At 45.2% G+C, this 26,627-nt stretch overlaps 2 protein-coding genes across 2 annotated transcripts in view; both read left to right on the top strand.

The window, feature by feature from the left end:
• GYS1 (glycogen synthase 1) overlaps positions 1-10,957 on the top strand; it is a 117,121-nt gene extending 106,164 nt beyond the window's left edge. Inside the window, exons 13-16 of the mRNA XM_082273724.1 lie at positions 466-561; positions 653-816; positions 5,718-5,798; positions 10,342-10,957. Of these exons, the coding sequence (XP_082129850.1) occupies positions 466-561; positions 653-816; positions 5,718-5,798; positions 10,342-10,662 (662 nt within the window). The 3' untranslated portion in view covers positions 10,663-10,957. The remainder of the gene's footprint in view (positions 1-465; positions 562-652; positions 817-5,717; positions 5,799-10,341) is intronic.
• A 1,250-nt stretch (positions 10,958-12,207) lies between these two features.
• Positions 12,208-26,627, top strand: part of LOC309568896 (circularly permutated Ras protein 1-like) — a gene marked incomplete at its 3' end in the record, with an annotated part of 177,565 nt that continues 163,145 nt past the window's right edge. The window contains exon 1 of the mRNA XM_082274675.1: positions 12,208-12,329. The remainder of the gene's footprint in view (positions 12,330-26,627) is intronic.

Raw genomic sequence — 26,627 nt, 5'->3', positions numbered from 1 at the left:
ACCCTGGCCTACAGGGCCCACTAACAGGCCAGATTTGCAAGATAACTGAAATGCATCCCAGGTGATATCATTTGCTGCTCAGTGATTGCAGTATTCTAGTCTGCATCTCCCCCAAGGTAATACTTAAAATCTGGCCTGTTAGTGGGCCCTGAGGACCGGAGTTGAGGACCACTGCCCTAAAATATCCTAACCCTAGCTAGAGTTTGCTATTTTCATGAAGGTTGGAGTGCTATTGACTAAAGTCTATGAATACTTCTATATTATTCTGGGGTGCCTATTCTTAGACAGGACTATGGTTTAAAATTTAAAAATGGCTGAGCAGTTAATTTTCAGTTATTTACAGAGATATCAATAAAATACATGTTTTGCTTGCTGGTTCAGCTCACAGATTGGCTGCTTCCATTCTACAACTAATCTTTCGGGCCTCCTATGTCACATCTGACTTAAAATAATTTATTTGTCTAGCTGAATGTACTGTGATGGGAATCCCCAGTATTTCTACTAACCTGTCTGGATTTGGGTGTTTCATGGAGGAGCACATCGCGGATCCCTCTGCCTATGGTAAACCACACTAAATTTCACGTTCCATCTTTTTATATATTTGTCATTGTGTCAAATTGCTTTTTTTTTATGGCTGTTATTTGCCCTGTAGGAATTTACATCTTAGACCGGCGTTTCCGCTCAGTGGATGAGTCCTGCACTCAGCTCACATCCTTCCTGTACAGCTTCTGCCAACAGACACGACGCCAGCGTATTATTCAGAGAAACCGCACAGAGCGCTTGTCTGACCTCCTTGATTGGAAGTACCTGGGAAGGGTATGATGTCCTTTCAGTGTTGAACATAACATCTTACCATACTAACAGAGCATAGCTTCTGACTATACTCCTCAACCCCTAGAATACATGGCCCCAGGCAGTTTGGACAACTTAACCACTTTCTGTCAAATCACTTACATGTACGTCATTTGACTTCAAGTGGTTATATCGGGATGATACCTGCAGCTACAGGCTTTCCCCCAGTATGTTTTTTTTTTTTTTTTTCATGTGGCGGTCAGCTTTCTTGCAAAAGCAATCCTAGCAGCTGATTAGCCACTGGATTGCTTTTACATGCAGCAGAAGGACGCTTTCCTCTCCTCCAAGACCACCTTACAGTACCTCCATGTTTCCAGTTACAGCCCTCTCTCAACTCTCCTGGCTCACACAGCACTCCTGGTTCTCCCAGCCAATTCAGTTATAGCACCTTGCTGCCTGGCCCACTCCCTTGCTTCTTGATAAGTGTTCTCCTGACACCCCAGAGGAGGTGAAGAGTCAGAAGAGTGAGATTTTCTGAGATTTCCAGATTCCCTCATTCCCCTGGACACGCCTAGTCATTTTGTTTCTCTCCCACTTGCTTAGCCTTCTCGAGAATCAGTCCTATGGAGAAGGAATCGATCTCATAACTGGAGCCCTGAGCTATGGTCAGGTCCTTCATTATAGGGTTAGGGTATAAGGGCCATGTGCACCTGCAATCATAGCTTGGAGGTTTCATCCTCCCCAAAAGTCTTTGGAATCTCCAAAGTCTGGAGCCAAATCCAGGAATATGAAAACCCACAGAAAGCTGTAAAAAAATGGTTTCCTTGCTCATAATCAGTACATTCTGCATATGTGTGACCACTGGGGGGGGATAAATAAATTAAAAAAAAAACGCACATACCAAAAGTATTGGGACAACTGCCTTTACATGCACATAAACTTTAATAGCATCCCAGTCTTCGTCTGTAGGGTTTATTTTTGAGTTGGCCCACCCTTTGCAGCTATAACAGCTTCAACTCTTCTAGGAAGGCTGTCTACAAGGTTTAGGAGTGTGTCTATGGGAATGTTTGACCTTTCTTTCGAGAGCAGGCACTGATGTGGGCGAAAAGACCTGGCTTGCAGTCTGCATTCTAATTCGTCCCAAAGGTGTTCTATCGGGTTGAGGTCAGGACTCTGTGCAGCCCAGTCAAGTTCCTCTACCGCAAACTTGCTCATCCATGTCTTTATGGACCTTGCTTTGTGCACTGGTTTAAATCATTTTGTGTAGGAGAAATTATTGTGTGGGGTTGTTTTTTAGGGGTTGGGCTTGACCCCTTGGTTCCAGTGAAGGGAACACTTAAGGTGTCGGCATACCAACACATTTTGGACAATTTGATGCTCCCAACTCTGTGAGAACAGTTTGGGGATTGCTCCTTTCTGTTCCAACATGACTGTTCATCTGTGCACAAAGCAAGGTCCATAAAGACATGGATGCGTGAGTTTGGGGTGGAGGAACTTCACTGGCCTGCACAGAGTCCTGACCACAACCCGATAGAACACCTTTGAGATGAATTGAAGCAGAGACTGCGAGCCAGACCTTCTTGTCCACATCAGTGCCTAGCTTCACAAATGCTCTTCTGGAAGAATGGTCAAATATTCTCCTAGACACCTTGTGGACAGCCTTCCCAGAAGAGTTGAAGCTGTTCTAGTTGCAAAGGGTGGGTATTGAACCCTATGGACTAAGACTGGGAGGCCATTAAAGTTCATGTAAAGGGAGACATCCCAACACTTTTGACAATATAGTGTGTGTGTGTGTGTGTGTAATATATAAATATAAATATATACAGTATCTCACAAAAGTGAGTACACCCCTCACATTTTTGTAAAGATATTATATCTTTTCTTGTGACAACACTGAAGAAATTACACTTTGCTACAATGTAAAGTATTGAGTGTACAGTTTGTATAATAGTGTAAATTTGCTGTCCCCTCAAAATAACTCAACACACAGTCATTAATGTCTAAACCACTGGCAACAAAAGTGAGTACGCCCCTCAGTGAAAATGTAGAAATTGGGCCCAAAGTGTCAATATTTTCTGTGGCCACCATTATTTTCCAGCACTGCCTTAACCCTCTTGGGCATGGGAGTTCACCAGAGCTTCACAGGTTGCCACTAGAGTCCTCTTACACTCCTCCATGACAACCTCAAGGAGCTGGTGGATGTTGGAGACCTTTAGCTCTTCCACTTTCCGTTTGAGGATGCCCCACAGATGATCAATAGGGTTTAGGTCTGGAGACATGCTTGGCCAGTCCATCACCTTTACCCTCTGCTTCTTTAGCAAGGCAATGGTCATCTTGGAGGTGTGTTTGGGGTCGTTATCATGTTGGAATACTGCCCTGCGGCCCAGTCTCTGAAGGGAGGGGATCATGCTCTGCTTCAGTATGTCACAGTGCATGTTGGCATTCGTGGTTCCCTCTATGAACTGTAGCTCCCCATTGCCAGGAGCACTCATGCAGCCCCAGACCATGACACTATCACCACCATGCTTGACTGTAGGCAAGACACACTTGTCTTTGTACTCCTCACCTGGTTGCCACCAGACGCTTGACACCATCTGAACCAATACGTTTATCTTAGTCTCATCAAACCACAGTACATGGTTCCAGTAATCCATGTCCTTAGTCTGCTTAGTCTGTTGGGCTTTCTTGTGCATCCTCTTAAAAAGAGGCTTCCTTCTGGGACAACAGCCAACTTGATGCAGTGTGTGGCGTATCGTCTAAGCACTGACAGACTGACCCCCCACCCCTTCAGTCTCTGCAGCAATGCTGGTAGCACTCATACTTCGATTTCCCAAAGACATCCTCTGGATATGACACTGAGCACTCAACCTCTTTGGTAGACCATGGCGAGGCCTGTTCTGAGTGGAACCTGTCCTGTTAAACCGCTGTATGATCTTGGCCACCGTGCTGCAGCTCAGTTTCAGGTCCTGGCAACCTTCTTATAGCCTAGGCCATCTTTATATAGAGCAACAATTGTATAACAGTGTAAATTTTCTGTCCCCTCAAAATAACTCAACACGCAACCATTGATGTCTAAACCGCTTGCAACAAAAGTGAGTACACCCTTAAGTGAAAATGTCCAAATTGGGCCGAATTAGCCATTTTCCCTCCCCAGTGTCATGTGACTCGTTAGTGTTACAAAGTCTCAGGTGTGAATGGGGAGAAGGTGTGTTACATTTGGTGTTATCACTCTCACTTTCTCATACTGGTCACTGGAAGTTCAACATGGCACCTCATGGCAAAGAACTCTCTGAGGATCTGAAAAAAAGAATTGTGCTCTAAATAAAGATGGCCTGGGGCTATAAGATTACCAAGACCCTGAAACTGAGCTGCAGTGTGGTGGCCAAGACCAAACAGCGGTTTAACAGGACAGGACAGGTTACATTTAGAGCAGGCCTTGCCATGGTCCACCAAAGAGGCTGAGTGCACATGCTCAGCATCATATCCAGGAGTTGTCTTTGGGAAATAGATCTATGAGTGCTGCCAGTGCATTGCTGCAGAGGTTGAAGGGGTAGGGGGGGTCAGCCTGTCAGTGCTCAGACCATACTTCGCACACTGCATCAAATTGGTCTGCATGGCTGTCGTCCCTGGAGGAAGCCTCTTCTAAAGATGATGCACAAGAAAGCCCTCAAACAGTTTGCTAAAGACAAGCAGACTAAGGACATGGATTACTGGAACAATGTCCAATGTTCGAATGAGACTAAGATAAACTTATTTGGTTCAGATGGTGTCAAGCGTGTGTGGCAGCAACCAGGTGAGGAGTACAAGGACAATCATGTCTTGCCTACAGTCAAGCATGGTGGTTGGAGTGTCATGGTCTGGGGTTGCATGAGTTCTGCCGGCACTGGGGAGCTACAGTTCGAGGGAACCACGAATGCCAACATGCACTGTGACATACTGAAGCAGAGCATGATCTTCTCCCCTCAGAGCCTGGGCCACAGAGCAGTATAGACGACCACTGCCTTGCTAAAGAAGCTGAGGGTAAATACGGTGATGGATTGGCCAAGCATGTCTCCAGACCTAAAACCTATTGAGCCTCTGTGGGGCATCCTCAAACGGAAAGTGGAGGAAAACAAGGTCTCTAACATTCACCAGCTCCGTGATGTTGTTGAGGAGTGGAAGAGGACTCCAGCGGCAACCTGTGAAGCTCTGGTGAACTCCATGCCCAAGAGGGTTAAGGCAGTGCTGGAAAATAATGGTGGCTACACAAAATATTGACACTTTGGGCCCAATTTGGACATTTTCACTTAGGGGTGTACTCACTTTTGTTGCCAGCGGGTTAGAGATTAATAGCTGTGTGTTGGGTTATTTTGAGGGGACATCAAATTTACACGGTTATACAAGCTGTACACTCACTACTTTACATTGTAGCAAAGTGTAATTTCTTCAGTGTTGTCACATGAAAAGATATAATAAAATATTTACAAAAATGTGAGGGGTGTACTCACTTTTGTGAGATACTGTGTATGTTTGTATGTGTGTAGATAGATGATGGGTGGATAGATGGATGGATCTATATCTACCTGGAATGGCTTCATTTTTTTATTTTCTCAGTAGATATCTTATAGAACCTCATAAGGCTATGATAATTTACATGATATACAATTTCTACCACTAAAATCTGAGCTATTCTTCAACATGTTTATCTTGGTTCAAAAGTAATTTTTTATGCAGAGTATAGTTAAATAATTACTGGGGGTTCTGTCATGAAGGTCCTCTTGTTTTGGCACTTCCTAATTCACTTCCAAATTGGGCTCATGTGTTGTCACATAGGCTTTCCATAGAGGCCACCAGTGTCCATTTCACACCATGACTGATAATCTAATATGTGACACATTCAGGTGAGTTGCACAATAAAGCCTAATTTGTGTCCTTTTGTCTCCTAGTATTACATGTATGCCCGACACATGGCGCTGGCTAAGGCATTTCCTGACAACTTTACATATGAACCCCATGAACCCACTGGTGTAAGTACATTTGCACGTTCACTTTTACTCTGGCACTATGAACTCATTGCAAGGTTTTGTTGTGAACCCTATAAAGTGTGTGTTCATTTGCACATACACTTTTGAGACCCAAAGCAGCACAGGTTTGCCTTGCCCCTGCAGATTGTGGGCTCATTGATGGGGCTCTGGGTGTTTCCTTCTGCACCTCTTCCGGACAGATTGACGAGAAAGCATAGTGTATTCTCAGAGAATGCACAATTGGGGTTATTGCTATTATTTTTTGGTTGCTCTTTCTTTTTGGTTTATACAGATTTCTAAGTTAACCACTAGAGGGTGCTCACTACAAGCAATAACTCTATACCTAACTACTACTTAAAGAGGACATTATTTTTTTTTTTTTTTTAGGTCTCATGCACATGGATGATTTGTTTTGTATTTTGTGATGAGCTGAAGTTATCGCGGTTACATGTACATGCTCATATGATGTATTCCACAAGCATGAAAGTTCTGCATTCTGAATATGTCATATGCACATGCGTATATAAATGAAGATGCAAAAAAGCATTGGTTTTTGCAAAAATACAGCCAGTCAATTCTGTGGCAAGATGTACACACCACCTGCAGAGCACCTCTAGTGTGAACTCGGCCAATAAATTCTTGTATTTATATGAAATGAGCTTGAGCAGGTAGAGCAGTGAATCCATTGTATAGCAGAGAGACTTGAAATTAAAGCACCACAACCTCAGAGTCTTAGAATAAGCCATATACAGCTGCTTCAGTTTAGTGTGAACCTCCAGAACGCCGTTGAAAGCTAAGAGGCACCAGTATTTAGTATGCAGTATGTACCCCATTAAGAGCCACATTGCTAGAAAAAATAGGATATATCTAAAACATTGGGGCAGATGTATGAATATGGCCAGTTTTACAACTTTAATTGTCACTACTCCTGGTACGTTTTGTGATATTTATTTATTTCAGGTACTTGTAGAGCGCTGTCAATTTAGGCAGCAATTTACATACTGTATACATTGTACATTCACATCAGTCCCTACCCTCAAGGAGCTTACAATCTAAGGTTCCTAATTCGCATTCATACATACTCATAGTAGGGCCAGTTTAGACAGGAGCCAATTAACCTACCAGCATGTCTTTGGAAATCAGGCAGCATTCCATTTATGAGCCAATACAAAGCGGCATTCTGACCCTATCAATGTAATGACTTTGTGCAAACACTGCCATGGCATATAAGAAAATGTTTGGAATGGGCACATCAGTTCTTATTTCTGTTCCAGTATGTTTATTTAAAGTAGAACTCCAGTCTAAATGTTTTCTTTCTATATGAGAGAGACCAGGAAAGATTTAGTACTAAAGAAGCTGCTTGGATAGAGTGAAACATCTATGAAACAAGACTAGTTTTATGTGACAAGCTACTACTAGATACACCTTTCAAATGTTTTATTAACTGTCCATATTGGTGAGATAATCTACTATCTTTGTCCCCCTTGGGGGACCCCACTTTCCACACCCGACTACTCCAAGTACTCCCCATTTATCACCACCCTCTGGACTCAGCCATTAAGCCAGTTTTCAATCCAGGTACTCACCCTATGGTCCATACCTACATACCTTAGTTTGTACAGTAAGCGTTTGTGGGGAACTGTATCAAATGCCTTTGCAAAGTCCAGATCCACTACATCTACAGGTCTTCCTTTTTCCAGATGGCAGCTCACTTCATCATAGAATGTTAATAGATTGGTCTGGCAAGAACGATTCTTCATGAATCCATGCTGATTATTACTAATGATACCGTTTTTATTAGGAAAATCTTGTATATAGTCCCTTATCATCCCCTCCAATATCTTGCAGACTATTGATATTAGGCTAACTGGCCTGTAGTTCCCAGGGATATATCTTTAAATATTGGTGCCACGTTGGCTTTTCTCCAATCAGCAGGGTACCTTTCCTGTCAGTAGACTGATCTTACAAATTAGGAACAATAGTCTGGCTATCACCTGGCTGAGTTCTATAAGGACCCTCGGGTGTAAGCCATCTGGTGGTGACTAATTTATGTTAAGTTTTTCGAGTCTAATTGAGTCTGTCTTCTGTTAACCATGAGGGTGCTTCCTGTGTCATGTTATCAAGTTTAACATTACAGTCTAGGTTGCTGTATCCCCCCAACTCTTTTGTGAAGACTGAGGAGGAGAATTTATTTAGAAACTCTGCCTTCTCTCTGACCTTTACCACCAGATTCCCTTCATCCTTTATGGGGCCAATATGTTCTGGCCTCACTTTCTTACTATTTATATACCTAAAGAATTTGAGTTTTTCTTACTCTCTTCCACTATGTGCCTTTTATGTTCTATCTTAGCTGCCTTGATTGTGCTCTTACATTTCTTATAGTATTCTTTGTAGTGCTGGAATGCTGCCAATGACCCCTCTGCTTTGTATTTTTTGAAGGCTCTTTCTTTTGTTTTTATATGCATTTTTTTGTTGGAGTTTAGCCACTCAGGGTTTTTAACTCTTTTAAATGTATTCCCTATCAGAATGCACTGGCCAATACCTTTATTAGGTATGTTCCCAGGATTCTATCCCATTTAATATCATCTAGCATAGAGCGCAGTTTAGGGAAATTGGCTCTTTTGAAGTTCAGTGTCTGTGTATTACCCTTCTGTTTCCCATTTCTGTGATTTTATACTGAAAGTAATTGAACTATGGTCACTTTCCCAAGTTGACCCTTATTTTTACATCCGCAATCTAGTCTGTATTATTCGTATTAGTAGGTCTAGTAACGTGTAAACTCCACACCACACTGTCTCAGCACTTCCTGTTTCGCACAAAACGTAACAGCACCACCTGCCGGATAATGGCTACCACTCGGATGTGACTGCAGCTAACGTACACTGTTCCAATTACAATGATAAAAACTTTGACTTACCTGTACACTCGTTATCTTTGGGTAAAGTACAGGACATTGGCCTCTCCTTTCTCTCTTTGATCACTCCATCTCATAAAGTAGGTGGGGCTTTATTAGTGTGTGCGAAGGCTGACCATATACCAAGCAAATTGTTTTCTTGCAACCGAAGAAAGAAATTCGCTCAATTCCCCCATCAACACAGACTTTGTTATGCAGGAATCCCTCCTGCTGAGTCATTGTGTTCTCTGGGTGGGGAAAGCTGTCCCCGCTGGCCGAAGACAGTGATTTTTGCTTGTGGCTATAGCCGCTAGCGAGAATCGCAGGTAAAACCCGGCATGCTGGTTGTACCAAACTTAATTGATCGATCAACATGGTACATTCAGCCTGCCTGCCCATACACGGTTCAAATCTTGGCCAGTTGCTGCTGAACCGGCCGAGGTTTGAACAATGTGTGGACTGCCTAAAAGTGGCCCTAGAAAGTTGTTGCCAGTGTCCAGTCACCTGAAGGTAGTCTGCATATAACCACTGGTCCATATGCCCTGGCCTGTACTGTACTCCTGGTCTATGCTCTGGCCTGTACTGTACTCAAAGATCAGGAACTTACAAGTCAAAGTTCCTTTTTTTTCCCAATAAGTACTTAAAGCCACTTAAGTACTGCTTAGCTGCTTCTGTGTTTTTATCATGCATAATTGGCATACATGATTTTGATCACATAAAAGCATGGCATTCTCAAACAGTTCTAAATGCCATCTTTACTGCCAAGGTGAGTAATGGGATCTGAGCTATAGAGATTATTCTTATTATGCATGACTTCTATAGCGCCAACAGTTTACGCAGCGCTTTGCGATATCAAAAGGAAGACGGTACAGTTACAACACAATAAAATACAAGAGGGTTAGGCGGGCCTTACTCATAAGAGCTTACAATCTAATAGGGTAGGGAAAGTGGTACAAAAGGTTATAACTATGGGGGGATGAGCTGAAACAAGTGATAGTGATTTTCAGGGATCACCTAAAGACAGCCAAAGTAGCAGATAGCCGGACAGATTGAGGTAGAGAGTTCTAGAGGATAAGAGAGGCACACGTGATTAGTCAAAGTAAATGACTCTGCTTGCTCGTAATTATGAAATGGCATGTTTTTGCATGTTTGCTTGTGTTTTAATCTATTTGGACTTTCTGTTTATTAACAAGTTTTAGCAATTTCGCAATTTGGTTTACTTTGGGCTTCGTACCTTATGTTTGTTTCCAATGTTGGCACTGTAATAGTAGGCATAAATTGCCCAAAAGCAGCAAGCAAAATTGCCTGTTTTCCTCTCTTGTAATTGCCTCGGGGGTTGGGGATTCAGATTCTTTAATCTTCTGTGCTGTAGAGTGAAGGTATATAGTACCACACATGTGCCACCATCATAATCCTATAGAATAACTGCCTGACTTTACCCACATTAAGTTGTATATACAGTATTCATCTTGTATATAGGCACAGAATTTCTGGCTGTCTCTTTCATACCTGCTGTATAGATATTGTCTATAGTGAGATCTGGTATGGATCCAGCTATTTGACTTTGGATCTTTTAGCCTAGCATTAGCCTAACAGACAATTAGGAAACCGTTTGCTAACACAAGATCTGAACTTGTCTTGTCCCGTTTTTAGACTGCAGGGTTCCGCTATCCACGTCCAGCATCTGTGCCACCCTCTCCTTCCCTGTCCCGTCACTCCAGCCCACATCACAGTGAAACAGAGGACGACGAGAGATATGATGAAGAAGAAGAGGCAGAGAAAGATCGCCAGAACATCAAGTCGGCGGCCATATCCTCTATCGGGCCAGTTCCTGAGTGGCATAAACGCTCCAAAAAGGGCTCAATAGATGCCAGCATCTCTAGCAATGCTAGCAACGCAAGCACTCCCACCAACCCCAGCAGCCCAAGTGACCTCAGCAGCCCTACCAATTCTCTCATTGAGGAGAGGAACTAAATGTGTGTCTACTATCTTTTAACAAAGGTTATTACAAAGCTTATTTGTTGTTGGGAAGGAATATATTACAAAAGGAACTGATCTGTATTGTTTCCCTAGGTCTGTAGACTTTTCTAAGCTCCATCAGGTCAACTGAACACCAGCATGTTAATCTTGCAGGCTGGTAAATGCTTGGTGGGTCCAGAATGCTATCTGAAGAGTTTTTAGAAGGCTTAGTCCAACTTGAGTACAGAGCTTGCTAAACACATTTTCCATGGTCTTGGTCAAATATAATATGTTTGCAGTGGAGTCCTTTTACTTTTACTAGATAGCTAATGGGGGGACATTAGTGACCAGGACCAAAACCTTTTGTTCAGCCAAGCTCAGCCATTTGTATTTTGGCCAAAGCACTTTTACTTTTAGCCTCACTCCAGTCCACCAAGCCCCTCATAACTTGCATTTCTTTCAGACACAACTGAAAGGGTTGTCACCTCCTTATAGAACAGTTAAGTCAAACATTGGTAATTTTGAGTGTACCAGGCTGAAGATCTTTATACCCTAACATAAGTGCAATAATAGTTTGTCTGATTAACTGTGTACTATGATTACCCAGTACTACTGTAACCAATTGGTCTATGCCTACTCTGATGTCTGCGTCATTCACCAAACCAGTGTGTTCTTATATGGTGTCTTCCAGCAAGTTTTACTGCTCATGTTTCTCATGTAACTCAGTCTAATTTGCCTGCTCACAGTGCAGAGCAACCTTTTTAGTGAGCACACAATAACAAAAGCTTATAATAAGCTAAAAGAAAACGTTTAGTCATGTCACTGCATCATAGCAAACAGGTTCTCTTCAGTCCGCAAGCCATTAGTCCGTACAGAAAGTTGGTTATTATTTAAATGGCAAGTTTACCCAGAACATATTTATTAGCTGTGAAAGAAGTAGCGCAGGGCTCCTGCTGTGTCTACAATGCTGCAGTGCCCAACGTACAGTTGTAACAGGATGAAAGGCTGGGTTTTAGGCCAAGCTACAGTTGTCACCAGGTCCAGTTTTTTTTTTTTTTTAAACATCCCTATGGAGGACCTACTATAGGGCATAGAAGTCCTGTATCATGTGTCCGACAAATGGATTCTCCACAGGAACGTTTTAAGACTGCGAACAGAAATAGTGTGGTTGAAAACACAAACTTCCAGCCAGTCATGCCTGTACTGGGGGTGGTAAGAATTTCTCTGCAGGAATCCTGAACAATAGTGAAGACCAGGCAGGCAATGGAACCCTGTCAGGAGGATTGCTCTTTAAGCTACTTAAGTCAGGGCATTGCTTAAAAACGCAACATTGGTTAAATGTTAATGATTTAAATCAAATGGCTGTATAACTCGTACTTTACTCATATGCTGGAAGTCCTGACCTCAAAGTACAGAGGTCTTCAAACTATGGCTCTGCAGTTGTTCAGGAACTACAATTTCCATCATGTCTGTGAATGTCAGAGTTTTTCAATGCTTCATGGGATGTGCAGCTCCGCAACAGCTGGAGGGCAGTAGTTTGAACATCCCTGTCATAGTAGAACACAAGGTCATTGGAAGTTCCGCAGATCTCCGGTAGGCAGGGTTCCCATACAACCGCTTTCCTTGGCCACTTTTCTAAGCTGCTCTGGTCTGCTCAGTGCAGTCACCGCTGTTTCCAGAAGGTATGTTAACTGGCTGTTGTCCTCTTCCACACAATAAATGAATCCACTTGAATTTCAGACATTTGGCAGAATCTTCTGGGTTTTTGGATGTTTCTTACACTGTGCTTTACCTTGGTTTTCAACCATTTTGTGATTAAAGCAGATGGTGTTCTGATTCCCCTGTTATGTCTGTGACTGATCATCATGTGGTAGGGCTGTGGAGAGGGAAATCTCAAACATAAATATATAGTATTTAAAAATAAAATTTTAAATTTGAAATTGAGTGGTCTGTTTTTATGTATCAATAAAAAAATGGTGTGAAGGCGCCTGGCCCTTCTAAGTTAAAAGATGCTAAAACCTGCTGCCCTTTTAATTGTAAAAAACAATATCAAGATAAAAAATTGGTAAAAAGGCGCTGGTGATCTTGGATGTTAAACAAATATATTGGATATATCAGACCTAGTTCTTTTTTTCTAATGTGAAAAAAATTTGTATATATTATATTAGATACACATGGAGCACTGGAAATCCAAGCAACAAAATTTTTTTTGCATGAACTGTTTTTTTAGCTTGGATCATAGCCCACTATTTAAGCACTTTATATGCACTAATATAAAAATAGTTTATTAACATTTTATATTATTTATATATATTTATTGTATAATTTAGTCCATATTAAGCAATATATGGTATTTATTTGGACTATTAAGCGTTTTAATTTTGCACAGCACATTTTGTGTCACTAGCACTTTAAATTGATACTGGTTTTACGGATATTTATTTTTAGATATTTATCTGTTTTTATGTATGTAGGGGGGGGATTGTTAGTGTATTTCCTCTTAGTAGTACCACGATCTTAATAGGGAACCTCCTCACAAAACAACATAATGCACTATTCAGAATATGTATCATGGGGCAATATTTTATTTTATTTTATTTTTTTTTTTTTTGAAAAACCGTGATTTTATTGAAAAAAAAGCAAAATAAAACTGTAGCAGTACAACAACAACAACGATATTGAGGACTGTGCATACAAAAATAACAGGGAGCAACTTTTAGCCCCGGTTCACACTAGGGCGACCTGTGAGGCGACCTGTGAGGCGACCTGGTCGCCTCACAGGTCGCCGCAGGTCGCCTCCCATAGGGAAGCTACGGACCCGTTCTAATAGGAGCGACACAAGTCGCTCCGACCTAGAAAAAGGGTCCGGAGCTTCTTTGGGGCGACCAGGAGGCGACCTCCATAGACTTCAATGTTATGAAGTCTGTGGCGGCCGCTCCGAGGTCGCGGCGCGCTGCTCGCACCGCGATCTCGGAGGTCGCCCCTGAAAGTAGCGTCGCGCCAGTGTGAACCGGCGCTTACAGTCAGGACTATCAACAATACAATGCATGGGGATAACCCAGGCAGTGCAATAGAACGCCCGTACGGGCTTAGGTAAAATCATATAAGGTATTAGTTACAAGTGTCAGTTCTCTGCATGGGGCAATATTTAAAATTGTTTCCCTTTTTAAGCTTTATTCACATGGACACTGAGGCATGTATACAATGAATGAGGCATTTGTTTATGCATCTGGAACTGCGTGCAGGCAGCCTTTGTTACTGAATGGGGACACAGCAGCTGTACGGACAGCATAGGCGTGCGCAGCCTATTGCATTAGGGTGTGCACCCCAAAGCTCAAACACACATGCGTGTGTGTGTGTGTATATGTGTATATACACACACACACACACACACACACACACACACACACACACACACACACACACACACACACACACACACACACTCTTGTCAAAAGTATTGGGACACTAAAAGGTTTTTGCACTTAAGTTAAATTGTATGGCAAATATCTGTAGAGGGGTTCCACCATCACTGCTAAGTTTTGAAAAAGATGTATGCCTTATTTTCCTTTTGATGAGTATTACAGGTGAAATTATATGTGAGGCACTGATATGGACTGATAGGCAGCACTAATAGGCGCTTGTTCTCAGCACTGACTGGCACTGATGAGGCAGCACTGATGGGCACTAATAGGCATCACTGATAGGCGGCATTGGTGGGCACTGATTGGTGGCACTGATAGGCACTGTTAGATGTGTCTGATGGGCACTGATGAGGCGGCACTGGTGGGCACTGATAGGTGGCACTGATGAGGCGGCACTGCTGGGCACTGATAGGCACTATTAGGTGACACTGATGGGCACTGATGAAGTGGCACTGGTGGGCACTGATAGGTGGCACTGGTGGGCACTGATAGGTGGCACTACTGGGCACTGATAGGTGGCACTACTGGGCACCACTTATGGACACTAACAGGGGAGAGGGGGAGTTTCACATTCAGCAGACAGTGAGACTTGCAAGAGCTGCTCAGTGTGTGTGCAGTGGCGTACCTAGAGAATTTTGCACCCGGGGCGGATCCTATATCTGGCACCCCCCCAACTTTAAAATGTAAGCACCCACAAAAATTTGTAATGTTTTCAGGAATATTTATTGCACAAAATTCACAGCCCCCCCCCCCCCAATCACAGTGCCCCTTGCAGTCTGCCCCCTGTCTCTCTAATCACAGTTCCCCCTTTTGCACTCTCTGCCTCCCCTGCACAGTCCTACCTTCAGCATAAATAGATAGCTAATATTATTAGCAATGTGTTTACAGGAGATGGTCAGAGACTACAGACATGATAAAGGAGATGGTCAGAGACTGCAAACGTGATACAGGAGATGGTCAGAGACTACAGACATGATAAAGGAGATGGTCAGAGACTGCAGACAGGATACAGTAGATGGTCAGAGACTGCAGACATGATACAGTAGATGGTCAGAGACTGCAGACGTGATACAGGAGATGGTCAGAGACTACAGACATGATAAAGGAGATGGTCAGAGACTGCAGACGTGATACAGGAGATGGTCAGAGACTGCAAACATGATACATGAGATGGTCAGAGACTGTAGACATGGTACAGGAGATGGTCAGAGACTGCAGACGTGATACAGGAGATGGTCAGAGACTGTAGACATGGTACAGGAGATGGTCAGAGACTGCAGATGTGATACAGGAGATAATCAGAGACTGTAGACATGGTACAGGAGATGGTCAGAGACTGCAGACATGATACAGGAGATGGTCAGAGACTGCAGACATGATACAGGAGAAGCTCGGAGACTGAGGACATGATAGAAGATAGAAGAGCACTAGGGGGGCCGGAGAGCACAGGGCAAGCAGAGAGCACTGGAGGAGCTGAAGGGCACGGTGGGGGGGGGCTGGAGAGAATAAAGAGGGGATTTGGAAAGCATTGTAGGGGGGTTGGAAGGCGCGGGGGGGGGAGCACTGGGGGGGGGGGGGCGAGCACGGAAAACCAGGAGGGTGGAGAGCACTGGGAGGGACAGCGAGCACTTGGGGGGCGGGCAGGGAAAACCAGGGGGGTGGAGAGCACTTGGGGGGCGGCAGGGAAAACCAGGGGGGTGGAGAGCACTGGGAGGGACAGCGAGCACTTGGGGGGCGGGCAGGGAAAACCAGGGGGGTGGAGAGCACTTGGGGGGCGGCAGGGAAAACCAGGGGGGTGGAGAGCACTGGGTGGGGGACAGGGAGCACTTAGGGGGCGGGCAAGGAAAACCAGGGGGTGGAGAGCACTGGGGGGGACAGGGAGCACTTGGGGGGAGGGAGATGAAAAGCACTGTGGGGGGCTGAAGAGCATGGGGGGTGCTAAAGAACAGGGGGGTCTAGTGCCTTTGGGGGGGGGCTAAGAGCAGAGGGGGGGATTACGAGCACCGGGGGGCTAGCAAAAGAAGTTGTATAGGAGGGGGATGGGGCAGCTGCATATAGATGAATTGATCTTTCCCTATTCTTCCTGCAGGAGGGAGAGGAGGAGAATCAGTTATTCAGCAGCTGCAGAAAGAATAGGGAAAGATGAATCCCTCTATATGCAGCTTCCCCACCCCCCTCCTATCCAGCACACACACTTGAGCAATGGGAACGCACTCACCTTCTTCCCGCCGAGGCTCCGCCCCCTTCTTCCCGCCGAGGCTCCGCCCCTCCCCGCGAGGCTCCGCCCCCTTCTTCCCATCCCGGCTCCGCCCCCCGCTAGCAGCACGGACTGAAGGAGCTGCCACTGCAGCTGCCTTCACCCTGCGATGTGGGATCTCAGAGAACGCCGGCTTACACCCCACATTGGTACCCCACTGTGTGTATGACACTGTCATGTAATGTAGCTGCTTTCAGGGAGAAAGCCCAGCTGTAAAAAAAAGCGGTGATGTCGGGGGTGGGCGGGATCAAGCAGCTGTCAAACACCAGCCAATGATTGGGCTGCTTAAGAAAGGGGCGGAGCCACATAAACAAAGCGGCCGCCCAGACCCCATCCTATTGGCTGGTGTTTGATAGCTGTTCGGTCCCGCCCACCCCCGACATCACCCCTGAGTTTTGACAGCTCGTCTTTCTCCCTGCAAGCATTAACATTACCTAACAGTGTCACACACACACTGAGCGGCTCTGACAAGCCTCACTATCTGCTGGAGCCAACAGCACAGCCGCCTCTCCACCAAGTATCTCACTACCCTCAGTGGCAGAGATGGAGAAGCCGACCCAACACTAACAGACACAGGGTGATTAGGGTGTGCCCAGGCACACCCGGCACACCCTGTGCGCACGCCTATGAGTCGGACACCAGTGCTCATCCTTACTTGAGAGACGTGCAAGGGTGGGTGAACAGACCCCCCCAAAACACATTATCTATGATCAGGCTGAAAACTGGCCCATGCATTTTATTTATGTAATATTATTATAGCTATATTTTTGGATTAGTTGGTGAGGGGGGTTGTCACTGGTCAGGGCTGGGCATCCAAGCGCTCATTTCGTGCGGTGTGTCTTTGATGTGCGAACACTCAAATAGCGACTCCCTGTACATTTGGGCTAGCTCTGAGGAAGGGGGCCAGTCCTCCAAAACGCATAAGCTTTACCACGTGGCATTGGATGAGGATACCCATCCTACCTGCCGGAGCTGAGCTGTGTTATTTGAAAAACCTGATTTTATCTATGTTTGTGAGTATAATATTATTGGGTTTTTTAAATTAATGGTAAGTTGGTAATGCACTAGGTGTTTGCTCCCTCTTGTGTGTGTTTTTACTTGCCCATGCATGGCTGTCATGTTTCTGAAAAAGAAAGCTGCCTGGCTGTTTCTGGCTTCAATACTCTGTCACTGAGGCAAGCGTGCAGCCAATGAAATAACAGGAAAGCTAGAATTACTGATCTGCTGTTTCAGGTCAGTGGGCAAGAAGACTTTAAGTGGTCAACTCAACAGCCACAGAATTAGCCTTTTCAAAAGAAACATTAAAATAATTGTAAAGATAATATTAAAAATAAATAAATATGTTATTCTTACCTGCTCTGTGTAATGGTTTTGCACAGAGCAGCACCAATCCTTCTCTTCTGGGGTCCCCCACCAGTACTTCTGGCTCCTCTCCCATGCCAAGTGCCCTCATAGCAAGCTGCTTCACAGTGTATGTTTAACGGACACCTAGAGCGGGGGTTGGGAGTGAGCAGGCATCTGTGCCCTCATGGCAAGCTGCTTGCTATTGGGGGCACTGGTCTAGGGGAAGGAGCCAGGAGCGCTGGTGGGGGACCTGAGAAGAAAAGGATTGGGGCTGCTCTTTGCAAAGCTATTGCACAAAGCAGGTAAGTATGACATGTTTGTTATTAAAGATTATTATTATTATTTTTTTTAATATCACTTTAAGATAAAAAAAAAAAAAACCTTCTGCATTTACAAACACTGCTGGCTCCCTAATTATTTATTGCAGTTTTTCTTTAAAGCCCGATGTGAAAATCCAGCCAGATAATAATCCTGTCCATAATGTCATTATTATATGGTCTTTTTTTTCATTACTCTATCCCCAGACTCCAGTAGAAAATGGCATTTGAATTTAGGCTCTGAGGGGTTGATTTACTATAACTGGAGAGTGCAAAGTCTGGTGCAGCTGTGATAGAAACCAATCTCCACTTCCAGGTTTTTTGTGTCAAAGCTTAAAGTGATTGTAAAGTCTTCTTTTTTTTTTTTGTTAAGTTAAAAATAACAAACATGTTATACTTCCCTACTTCCCTCCTCTATGCAGGTGATTGTGCGCAGAGCAGCCCAGATCCTTCTCTTTTCATGTCCCTCTTTGGTGCTCCTGGCCCCTCCCCCCTGTTGTGTGCCCACACAGCAAGCAGCTTGCTATGGGGGCACCCGAGCCGAATCACATCTTCCTGTGTCCATTCACACACGGAGCCGTGGCCTGCCCCCTTTTTCTCCTGACTGGCTGACTGACTTTGACTGCAACGGGATCCAATTGTGCCACGCTGCTGTCTCAGCCAGAGAGGAGGGGAGTCACGGGGCAGCTGAGACAATCCTACAACATTGCTGGATCTAGATGGGGCTCAGGTAAGTATTAGGGGGGCTGAGGGGGCTGCTGCACACAGAAGGCTTTTTATCTTAATGCATAGAATACATTAGGATAAAAAAAACCTCTGCCTTTACAACCCCTTTAATTAAGCTGAAGTTAAGAGCTGATTGGCTGCTATGCAGAGCTGTACCAGATTTTGCACACTCTGGTTTTAGTAAATAAACCCCTGAGTGCGACCCATCCATGTGCTGTGGAGTATACATTCTGCACAAAAGTTTGTTGGATCTTGGTACCTTGAACCTTGAGCTCTCTCCAGATTTAGATGTTGACAGTTATAGTTTCTGCTAACCCTGTCACTTTTTCCGGTCTGCTTAGTAAATAGGGAAAAAAAAAACATAAGTATAGAGAAACAAGGACTCGTATACTTTATAATATCATATATTTACAAAAACGAAATGGGGAAAAGTGCTGCACCGTGGAAGTAGCATGGAATGTTTATCCATGCTTCTTACTGTGCAGCGCTTTTCCCCCTTTTTTTTTTTTTTTTCATTTTTTTTCTTCTCATTGGTCTGAGTTTTGGTTTGCAGCGGGTATACCTTAGACATCATTTCTCTACTTGGGCAGTTGCCCCTGGATATTTGTTGCTTTATTGTACATTTACCGCATACAGTTATCAGAAATTTTGGAGCATAGCTGGAATCTTTTCTAAGCTAACCAACAAGCTTTCAACCTAACTCTTTTGTTGCCAGAGCCGGCTTTGCATTTTTTTTTCTGTTTGCATGTTTGACAAATTATTATGTACCATATATACTCGAGTATAAGCCGAGTTTTTCAGCATGTTTTTTCATGCTGAAAATGCACCCCTCGGCTTATACTCGAGTCACTGACTGGAGAGTCTTTTTAAAAATGGCGCCGCTCGGCGCCGACGTGTCACTGCGCATGTGCCGCATTGCCCGAGAATAGCCGAACACCCGAGCATCGGCGGCGCATTTGCGGTGACGTATGGCGGCGCCGGGTGGCGCGATTTTTAAATCGAAGACGGCGCCTCACCGACAGGTAAGCGAGACGCCTCCGCAGCCCCTGCATTTCCTCATGCAGTGCTGCGGGCATGGTACAGGACATTCTCCTGTACCATGCCCGCAGCACTGCATCTCCTGTGCCATGCCTGTAATTACTGTGCCATCCCTATACCTACTGTGCCATCCCTATACCTAATGTGCTATACCTACTGTGCCATCCCTATACCTACTGTACCATGCCTGTACATACTGTGCCATGCCTATACCATCACCTGTGCTATGCCTATACCATCACCTGTGCCATGCCTATACAATGCCTGTACCATGACCTGTGACATGCCTGTACCATGACCTGTGACATGCCTGTACCATGACCTGTGACATGCCTGTACCATGACCTGTGCCATGCCCTTACCATGACCTGTGCAGTGCCTGTACTATGACCTGCGTCATCTCCTGTACCATGCCCACAGCCCCTGTTTTGTGTCTCGTGGTGGTCCAGTTGGGTTCAGTAGCTGCTGCATTTCCCACCCTAGGCTTATACTCGAGTCAATAAGTTTTCCCACTTTTTTGTGCTAAAAGAAGGGGTCTCATCTTATATTCGGGTCGGCTTATACTCGAGTATATAAAAAAATATAAGTATTAAAAAAAATAAATAAATAAATAACATTGTATATTTTGTGAAAGCAGACACCCTAGAGAATAAAATAGTGGTAGTTTCAATTTGTCACACGATGATATTAGTGCAACAGGTTAGAAAACAATTTTTTAGTAAAAAAAAAATACACTAATGTTATTTTTAGGGCACAACATGCCAAACCTTAAAATTGCGTTCACCTGTAAAACAGCGAGAGCCTTTCGTACCCTATATTTTCCATAGGCGATGCTTTAAAAATCTTACAGGTCATCAATTTAGAGTTAAAGTGGTAGTAAAGGATTATTTTAAATTTTATACCTTCAGGTAAGCCTATAATAAGGCTTACCTGTGAGTACAAGTAAATATCTCCTAAATGTGCACCATTTGGGAAATGTCACCGGCGCATGCGCACTACGCTCTCGATAGACGGCATGCCGTGACTTCTGTGTGCATGCGCAGGAGTGATGTCATTGTGGCTCTGCCAGTCAAACGGGCGTACCGAGGGGTTAGCCAGAATGGTGCCCGCCAGGGGCGCAGGCCGAGGGGGGGCGCAAAAACATTGGCAGTGTAGCAGTGAATTACCGATCCCCCGTTCAGCCTGCGACCCCTCACTCCATGTCACCCCCTCCTCACTCCATGTCACCCCCTCCTCACTCCCTGTCACCCCCCCTCACTCCCTGTCACCCCCCCTCACTCCCTGTCACCCCCCCTCACTCCCTGTCACCCCCCCTCACTCCAGGTCACCCCCCTCACTCCAGGTCACCCCCCCTCTCTCTCCCTGTCACCCCCTCTCTCTCCCTGTCACCCCCCCCTCTCTCTCTCTCCCTGTCACCCCCTCTCAAATCCCTGTCGCCCCCCTCTCTCTGTCACCCCCTCTCTCTCTCTCTGTTACCCGCCCTCTCTCTGTAAACCCCCCCCCCCCCGTCTCTCTCTCTGAGTTTTTAGGCAGCAGGGTGCATGAGGCTGAAACTGAAAGTTCACTTGTGCTTAAACTTAATGCTTTATTATAACAGTAACTATTAACAGAAAAATCAAACCAATACACACATAAATGTGATATTTCACCAGTTCATGCGCTGATCAGACAAATTCTCCACGGCTTGCTGTGGTATTAACACTCCCAATGCGAGGTTGTTGCAGCTCCTGCTTGTTTCCACTGGGTGGCGGACTATGGTTAGTTCTGAAACCTGCAGAAAGGATACACCAGCGCACAGCGGTCCTCTCGTAATGCCGTTTATTAAAACATATAACACATAACTTGATCAATTGCACTCACATTTCCTATGGTAATGACAGGCCCATCAGCATTCTCCTTCTTTCCCTGTCCCTCTCGGATGGCCCTCAATTTGCCCAATGACCTGGGATGAAAACTGGACACCACAATATCATGCCCGTCCATCTGAAACCTCTTGCCAGGCACCGGCGTACAGATCCGCCGGCTATTCCTAGCCGCGCATGGGCGCCACAGTCACGGCCGTGGCACTGCTGGAAGCCTCTTAGTGGAGAGAGGGTTAGGACAGGAACAATGTGATGCTAGAAGGTTGCCAAGACAATGCGTTTCGGAGGCGGAGCCTCCTTCAGGTCCCCCGATTACCTGCAGACAGTTCACTCATCCTTACTCAATAAACAGTCCAGGGCTTTTGGTTTGTTGTGGAACTTGGATGGGAAAAGGAAATAGTGGGATACTCCCAAGTTGAACTATTCACAGTAGATAAGGAGAACTCTCTCTTGGCCTCACCAGGTTATTTGTGGAAGCAGACACACTGCTTTAACTATACTGCCACTTGTATGGAAGAATTATGTCCGCTTGCTTTCTCTAGCAGCAGACTTGATGCAACTCCATTATCTTCAGGACACTCTCTAGCATCCCCTTGACTGACACCTGTCCACTGACTCTTCTAGCAGAAGGGGTGGCCCTCTCAGGACAGGCCCCATGACACAGATCTGTACTCACTATGCAGAATCAGATCCTCTCCAGTGTCTCCCTTCCAGTCAGCTCTGCAGGACATCTGGGTTCAGCTCCTCTCTGGCCCTTGGGCCGCATGGCAGCTTCTACAGAGGCGGGGCACCTGCCCTCTCCCTCCGGGGCCCCCGATCTCCAGCTAAAAGACGCCGAGCACATGTGTGCTTGGCATTTATACGGTATTATTATTCTACAGGATTTATACAGCGCCAACAGTTTGCGCAGTGCTTTTTAATGCGAGGGAAGACAATACTGTTACAATACAATTTAATACAGGAGGGCTCTGCTCTTTAGAGCTTACAATCTAGAAGGGAGGGTCAAGTGAAACAAAAGGAAATAACTGTGGGGGATGGATAAAATGGAGGTATATTTGTTAGGTGTGGGTAGGATAGGCTTCTCTGAAGAGGAGGGTTTTCAGAGATCGCCTAAAAGCTAATAAAGTAGGAGATAATCGGACAGATAAGGGTAAGGAGTTCCATAGGATTGGAGAGACTCTGGAGAAGTCCTGGAGGCGAGTATGGGAGGAGGTGACGAGGGAGCTAGAAAGTAGGAGGTTTTGAGAGGAACGAAGAGAGTGATTAGGTTGGTATTTTGAGACTAGGCTACTGATGTAGCTGGGGGCTAATGTGTGGATTGCTTTGTAAGATGTTGTAAGTATTTTTATTTTAATTTGTTGGGTGAGCGGAAGCCAGTGGAGGGCTGGACAGACAGGAGCAGCGGACACTGAGCGATTGGTAAGGTGGATGAGTCTGGCGGCAGCATTCATGCTGGATTGAAGGGGGGATAGCCTGTGTAGAGGTAAGCCAATGAGAAGGGAATTGCAGTAGTCGAGGCGCGAGATCACCAGGGAGTGAACTAAGAGCTTTGTTATGTCTTTGGTTAGAAAGGGGTGTATTTTGGAGATGTTGCGGAGGTTGAGGTGACATGATTTGGACAGCGATTGGATGTGGGGCTTGAAAGAGAGTTCAGAGTCCAGGACAACACCTAAGACCTTGGCATGCGGGGATGGGCTGATAGTAGTGACATCGATATTGACAGAGAAATCAGGGGAAGGGGCACGTTTCTGGAGGAAAAATTATAAGCTCGGTTTTGGATGGATTAAGTTTGAGGAAGTGGTGTGACATCCAGACCGATATATCTGATAGTAAATTAGTGATACGTGAGGAGACTGAGGGAGAGAGCTGAGGGGTGGATAAATAGATTTGGGTATCGTCAGCTTAGAGATGGTATTGGAAGCCGTGGGATGCTATTAGCTGACCCAGAGAGGAGGTGTAGATTAAAAATAGGAGGGGTCCAAGAAAAGAGCCTTGGGGAACCCCAACAGAGAAGGGAAGAGGAGAGGAGGAAGTAGAATTGTAGGTAACGCTAAAGGTGTGGTTGGATAAGTAGGAATATAACCAGTGAAGAGTACAGTCACGGAGACCAAAGGCATGGAGTTTTTTGAGGAGGAGGGGATGGTCAACCGTATCAAAGGCAGCAGAAAGGTCCAGAAGTAGGAGTACAGAATAGTGTCTATTAGTTTTGGCCGTTAGTAGATCGTTTGTCAGTTTTAGGAGAGCAGTTTCAGTGGAGTGTTGAGGCCAAAATCCAGACTGAAGGGGATCAAGGAGGCTATTCTCAGCAAAGTGGTCGCACAGTCTGTTGTAGACTAGACATTCAAGGAGTTTGGATGAAAAGGGGAGCAGGGAAATAGGGCGTAGGTTGTTAAGATCGGTTGGGTCCAGTGAGGGCTTTTTAAGTATGGGGCTGACTAGTGCATGTTTTAGAGAGTTGGGGAAGATGCCAGAAGAGAGGGAGAGATTGAAGATGTGGGTTAGAGAACGTAGAATAGGGCCAGAAGGTGAACGTAGCATTTGCGAGGGAACAGGATCCAGAGGGCAGGTGGTTAAGTGGACGTTAACAAGTAGTTTAGCAACCTCATCTATAGTGGTGGGGTTGAATGAGGGAAGTAGTGATCGCACCTGTGGGCATGAAGCATAAGGCATGGAAGGTATCTGAACAGCAATGATCTCCTTACGAATTGTATCAATCTCCTGTTTGAAGTGGTAGACAATCTCCTGGGCAGTGAGTGAGTCAGTGGGAGGGGGTAGTGGAGGATGGAGTAGAGAATTAAGAGGTAGGAAAGAGTTGCCGGGGGCAGGATGACAAGCTGTTAATGAGAGTGATAAAATAGGTCTGTTTGGCAGTGTGGAGACTGGAACTGTATTTTTGGAGGGCAGATTTATATTAGTTGAAATCTTTCTGAGACCTAGTCTTACGCCATAGGCGCTCAAGAGCACGGCTAAGCTTTTTCAGACTTCTAGTGTTATCTGTTTGCCAAGGTTGAAGGGGTCAGGGCCTGATTCGGTGTGTAGTGAGGGGGCCAGTGTGTCCAGGGAGGCTAAGAGTGAAGCATTGTAGACAGAAGTGGCTAGGTTGGTGCAGGACAGGGGTGCGATTTTGTCATAGAGGTGGTCGGTAGCAGAGTAGAGAAGAGAAGGGTTGAGATGGCGTAGGTTTCTGCGGGTAACTGTAGTGATCAGAGGGAGGGAAAGGATTGTTTGAAAGGTTGTGCGGAGTGCATAGGTGGGAGAAAACTAGGTCAAGGATATTGCCTTTTGAGTGAGTAGAAGCATGTATCCATTGCTTCAGGTCAAAGGAGGAGGTTAGACTGAGATGTTTGGAAGTGGCAGGAGTGTTAGTATTAATAGAGATGTTGAAGTCGCCGAGAATGATTGTGGGGATTTCAGAAGAGAGAAAGTAAGGTAGCCAGGCAGAGAAGTCATCAAGAAAGGTCGATACTGGTCCAGGGGGGCAGTAGATCACAGCTATCCTTAGAGAAATAGGGGAGAAAAGACGAATGCAGTGTACCTCAAATGAGGAGAGTGACAGAGAGGGAGGTGGGTGAAGTACCTATGTTGGGCTAGAAGGATCCCAACACCCCCTCCCTTGTGTCTATTGGAAAACACACAAATGTAGAGTGCTAAAAAAAACACTGGCATGTGAAGGGTGAATGCAAAACTACCAGACAGGGGAGGGGGGAAGGGAAATGGGAAAATCTCAAAGAAAAGGGACTTCTATATAAAAGAAATACCAGTAGATAATGTATAAAAGTCCCAAATCTGGATGTCCAATGGCACTGAGCAGCTCTTCTCAGAAGTGAGGAAGACTGAAGCAGAAAAAAACAAAAAGAAAAGCGCTCTAAGTGCAGACAAATTAATTATAAAATAAGAACAATAGCTGTAGCAACTCACAAGATGCCACGGTATTCAGGCTTTTTTGCATCAAATATTATATGAAGCTTCTCTAGGTGCTACCATCTATCCATACTACAGGCAGTATACGCTGAAACACCGTCCGTCACATGGGAGGAAGAGAGCCGGCTATCTCTTAGCAGCGTCCGGGGAGACAACTGCGGTGTGGAGATGAAGGAGAGAAGAATGCGGCCACGTCACCAGGGAGCTAGAATGCTTGGTATGATCGTCGTGCATGATGTGCGTTTGTGAGCATGCGCAGGGTCCCGATCGGATATGCGCGCTCTTTCATCAGGTGCTCAATGATGAAAGAGCGCTCTGCACAACCTTTTAGTATGGATAGATGGCAGCACCTAGAGGAGCTTCATATATTTGATGCAAAAAAACGGAAAATTTATATCAAATACTTACCGTAATTTTCCTTTCCTGATGGACTCCATGGCAGCATACGTATCGGGTTTGGCCCCGCCTCCAAACCTACCCATAGGACCTCACTCCCATAAATCTTTGCTCCTGTTCAGCACACGTGTTCTGTAACTATCCTCCACAGAAATCCGGGAGGGGACTCCTGCTGCCATGGAGTCCATCAGGAAAGGAAAATTACGGTAAGTATTTGATATAAATTTTCCGTTTTCCTGACAGACTCCATGGCAGCATACGTATCGGGAAATAACTCGCCGTACACACAGGGTGGGCAGGTGCTGAACAGAAAAGTTTTAATGCATTTTGTCAAACAGACAGGACTTGCAAACCAAAATTCACAGAAGAAAGAGCCGCTGGCTCAACACAGTAATGGGATAAGAAAGTGTTAATAGAGGACCACGATGCTGCTCTGCAAATGACTTCAGGAGCCACATGTCTGGATACTGCCCAGGAGGTAGAGATGCTCCGCGTCGAATGAGCTGTAACTACTGCTGGAGGGGTCAAGCCCTTAGCCCTATAAGCCCACTGGATGGTCTGGATGATCCAAGAGGAAATGGATCTCGTCGAGGCTCTTGAACCTTTGTTTTTTCCATAAAAGGTAACGAAAAGATGTTCTGATTTTCTGAAAGAGGAAGTGGCATTTAAATATCTCTTAATACACTCTCCAACA

This window comes from Pelophylax lessonae (genome assembly GCF_965119305.1).
Source record: "Pelophylax lessonae genome assembly, chromosome: 12".
NCBI lineage: Eukaryota > Metazoa > Chordata > Amphibia > Anura > Ranidae > Pelophylax > Pelophylax lessonae.
The sequence above is the reverse complement of the archived record's forward strand: the minus strand, read 5'-3'. Positions and strand labels throughout refer to the sequence as shown.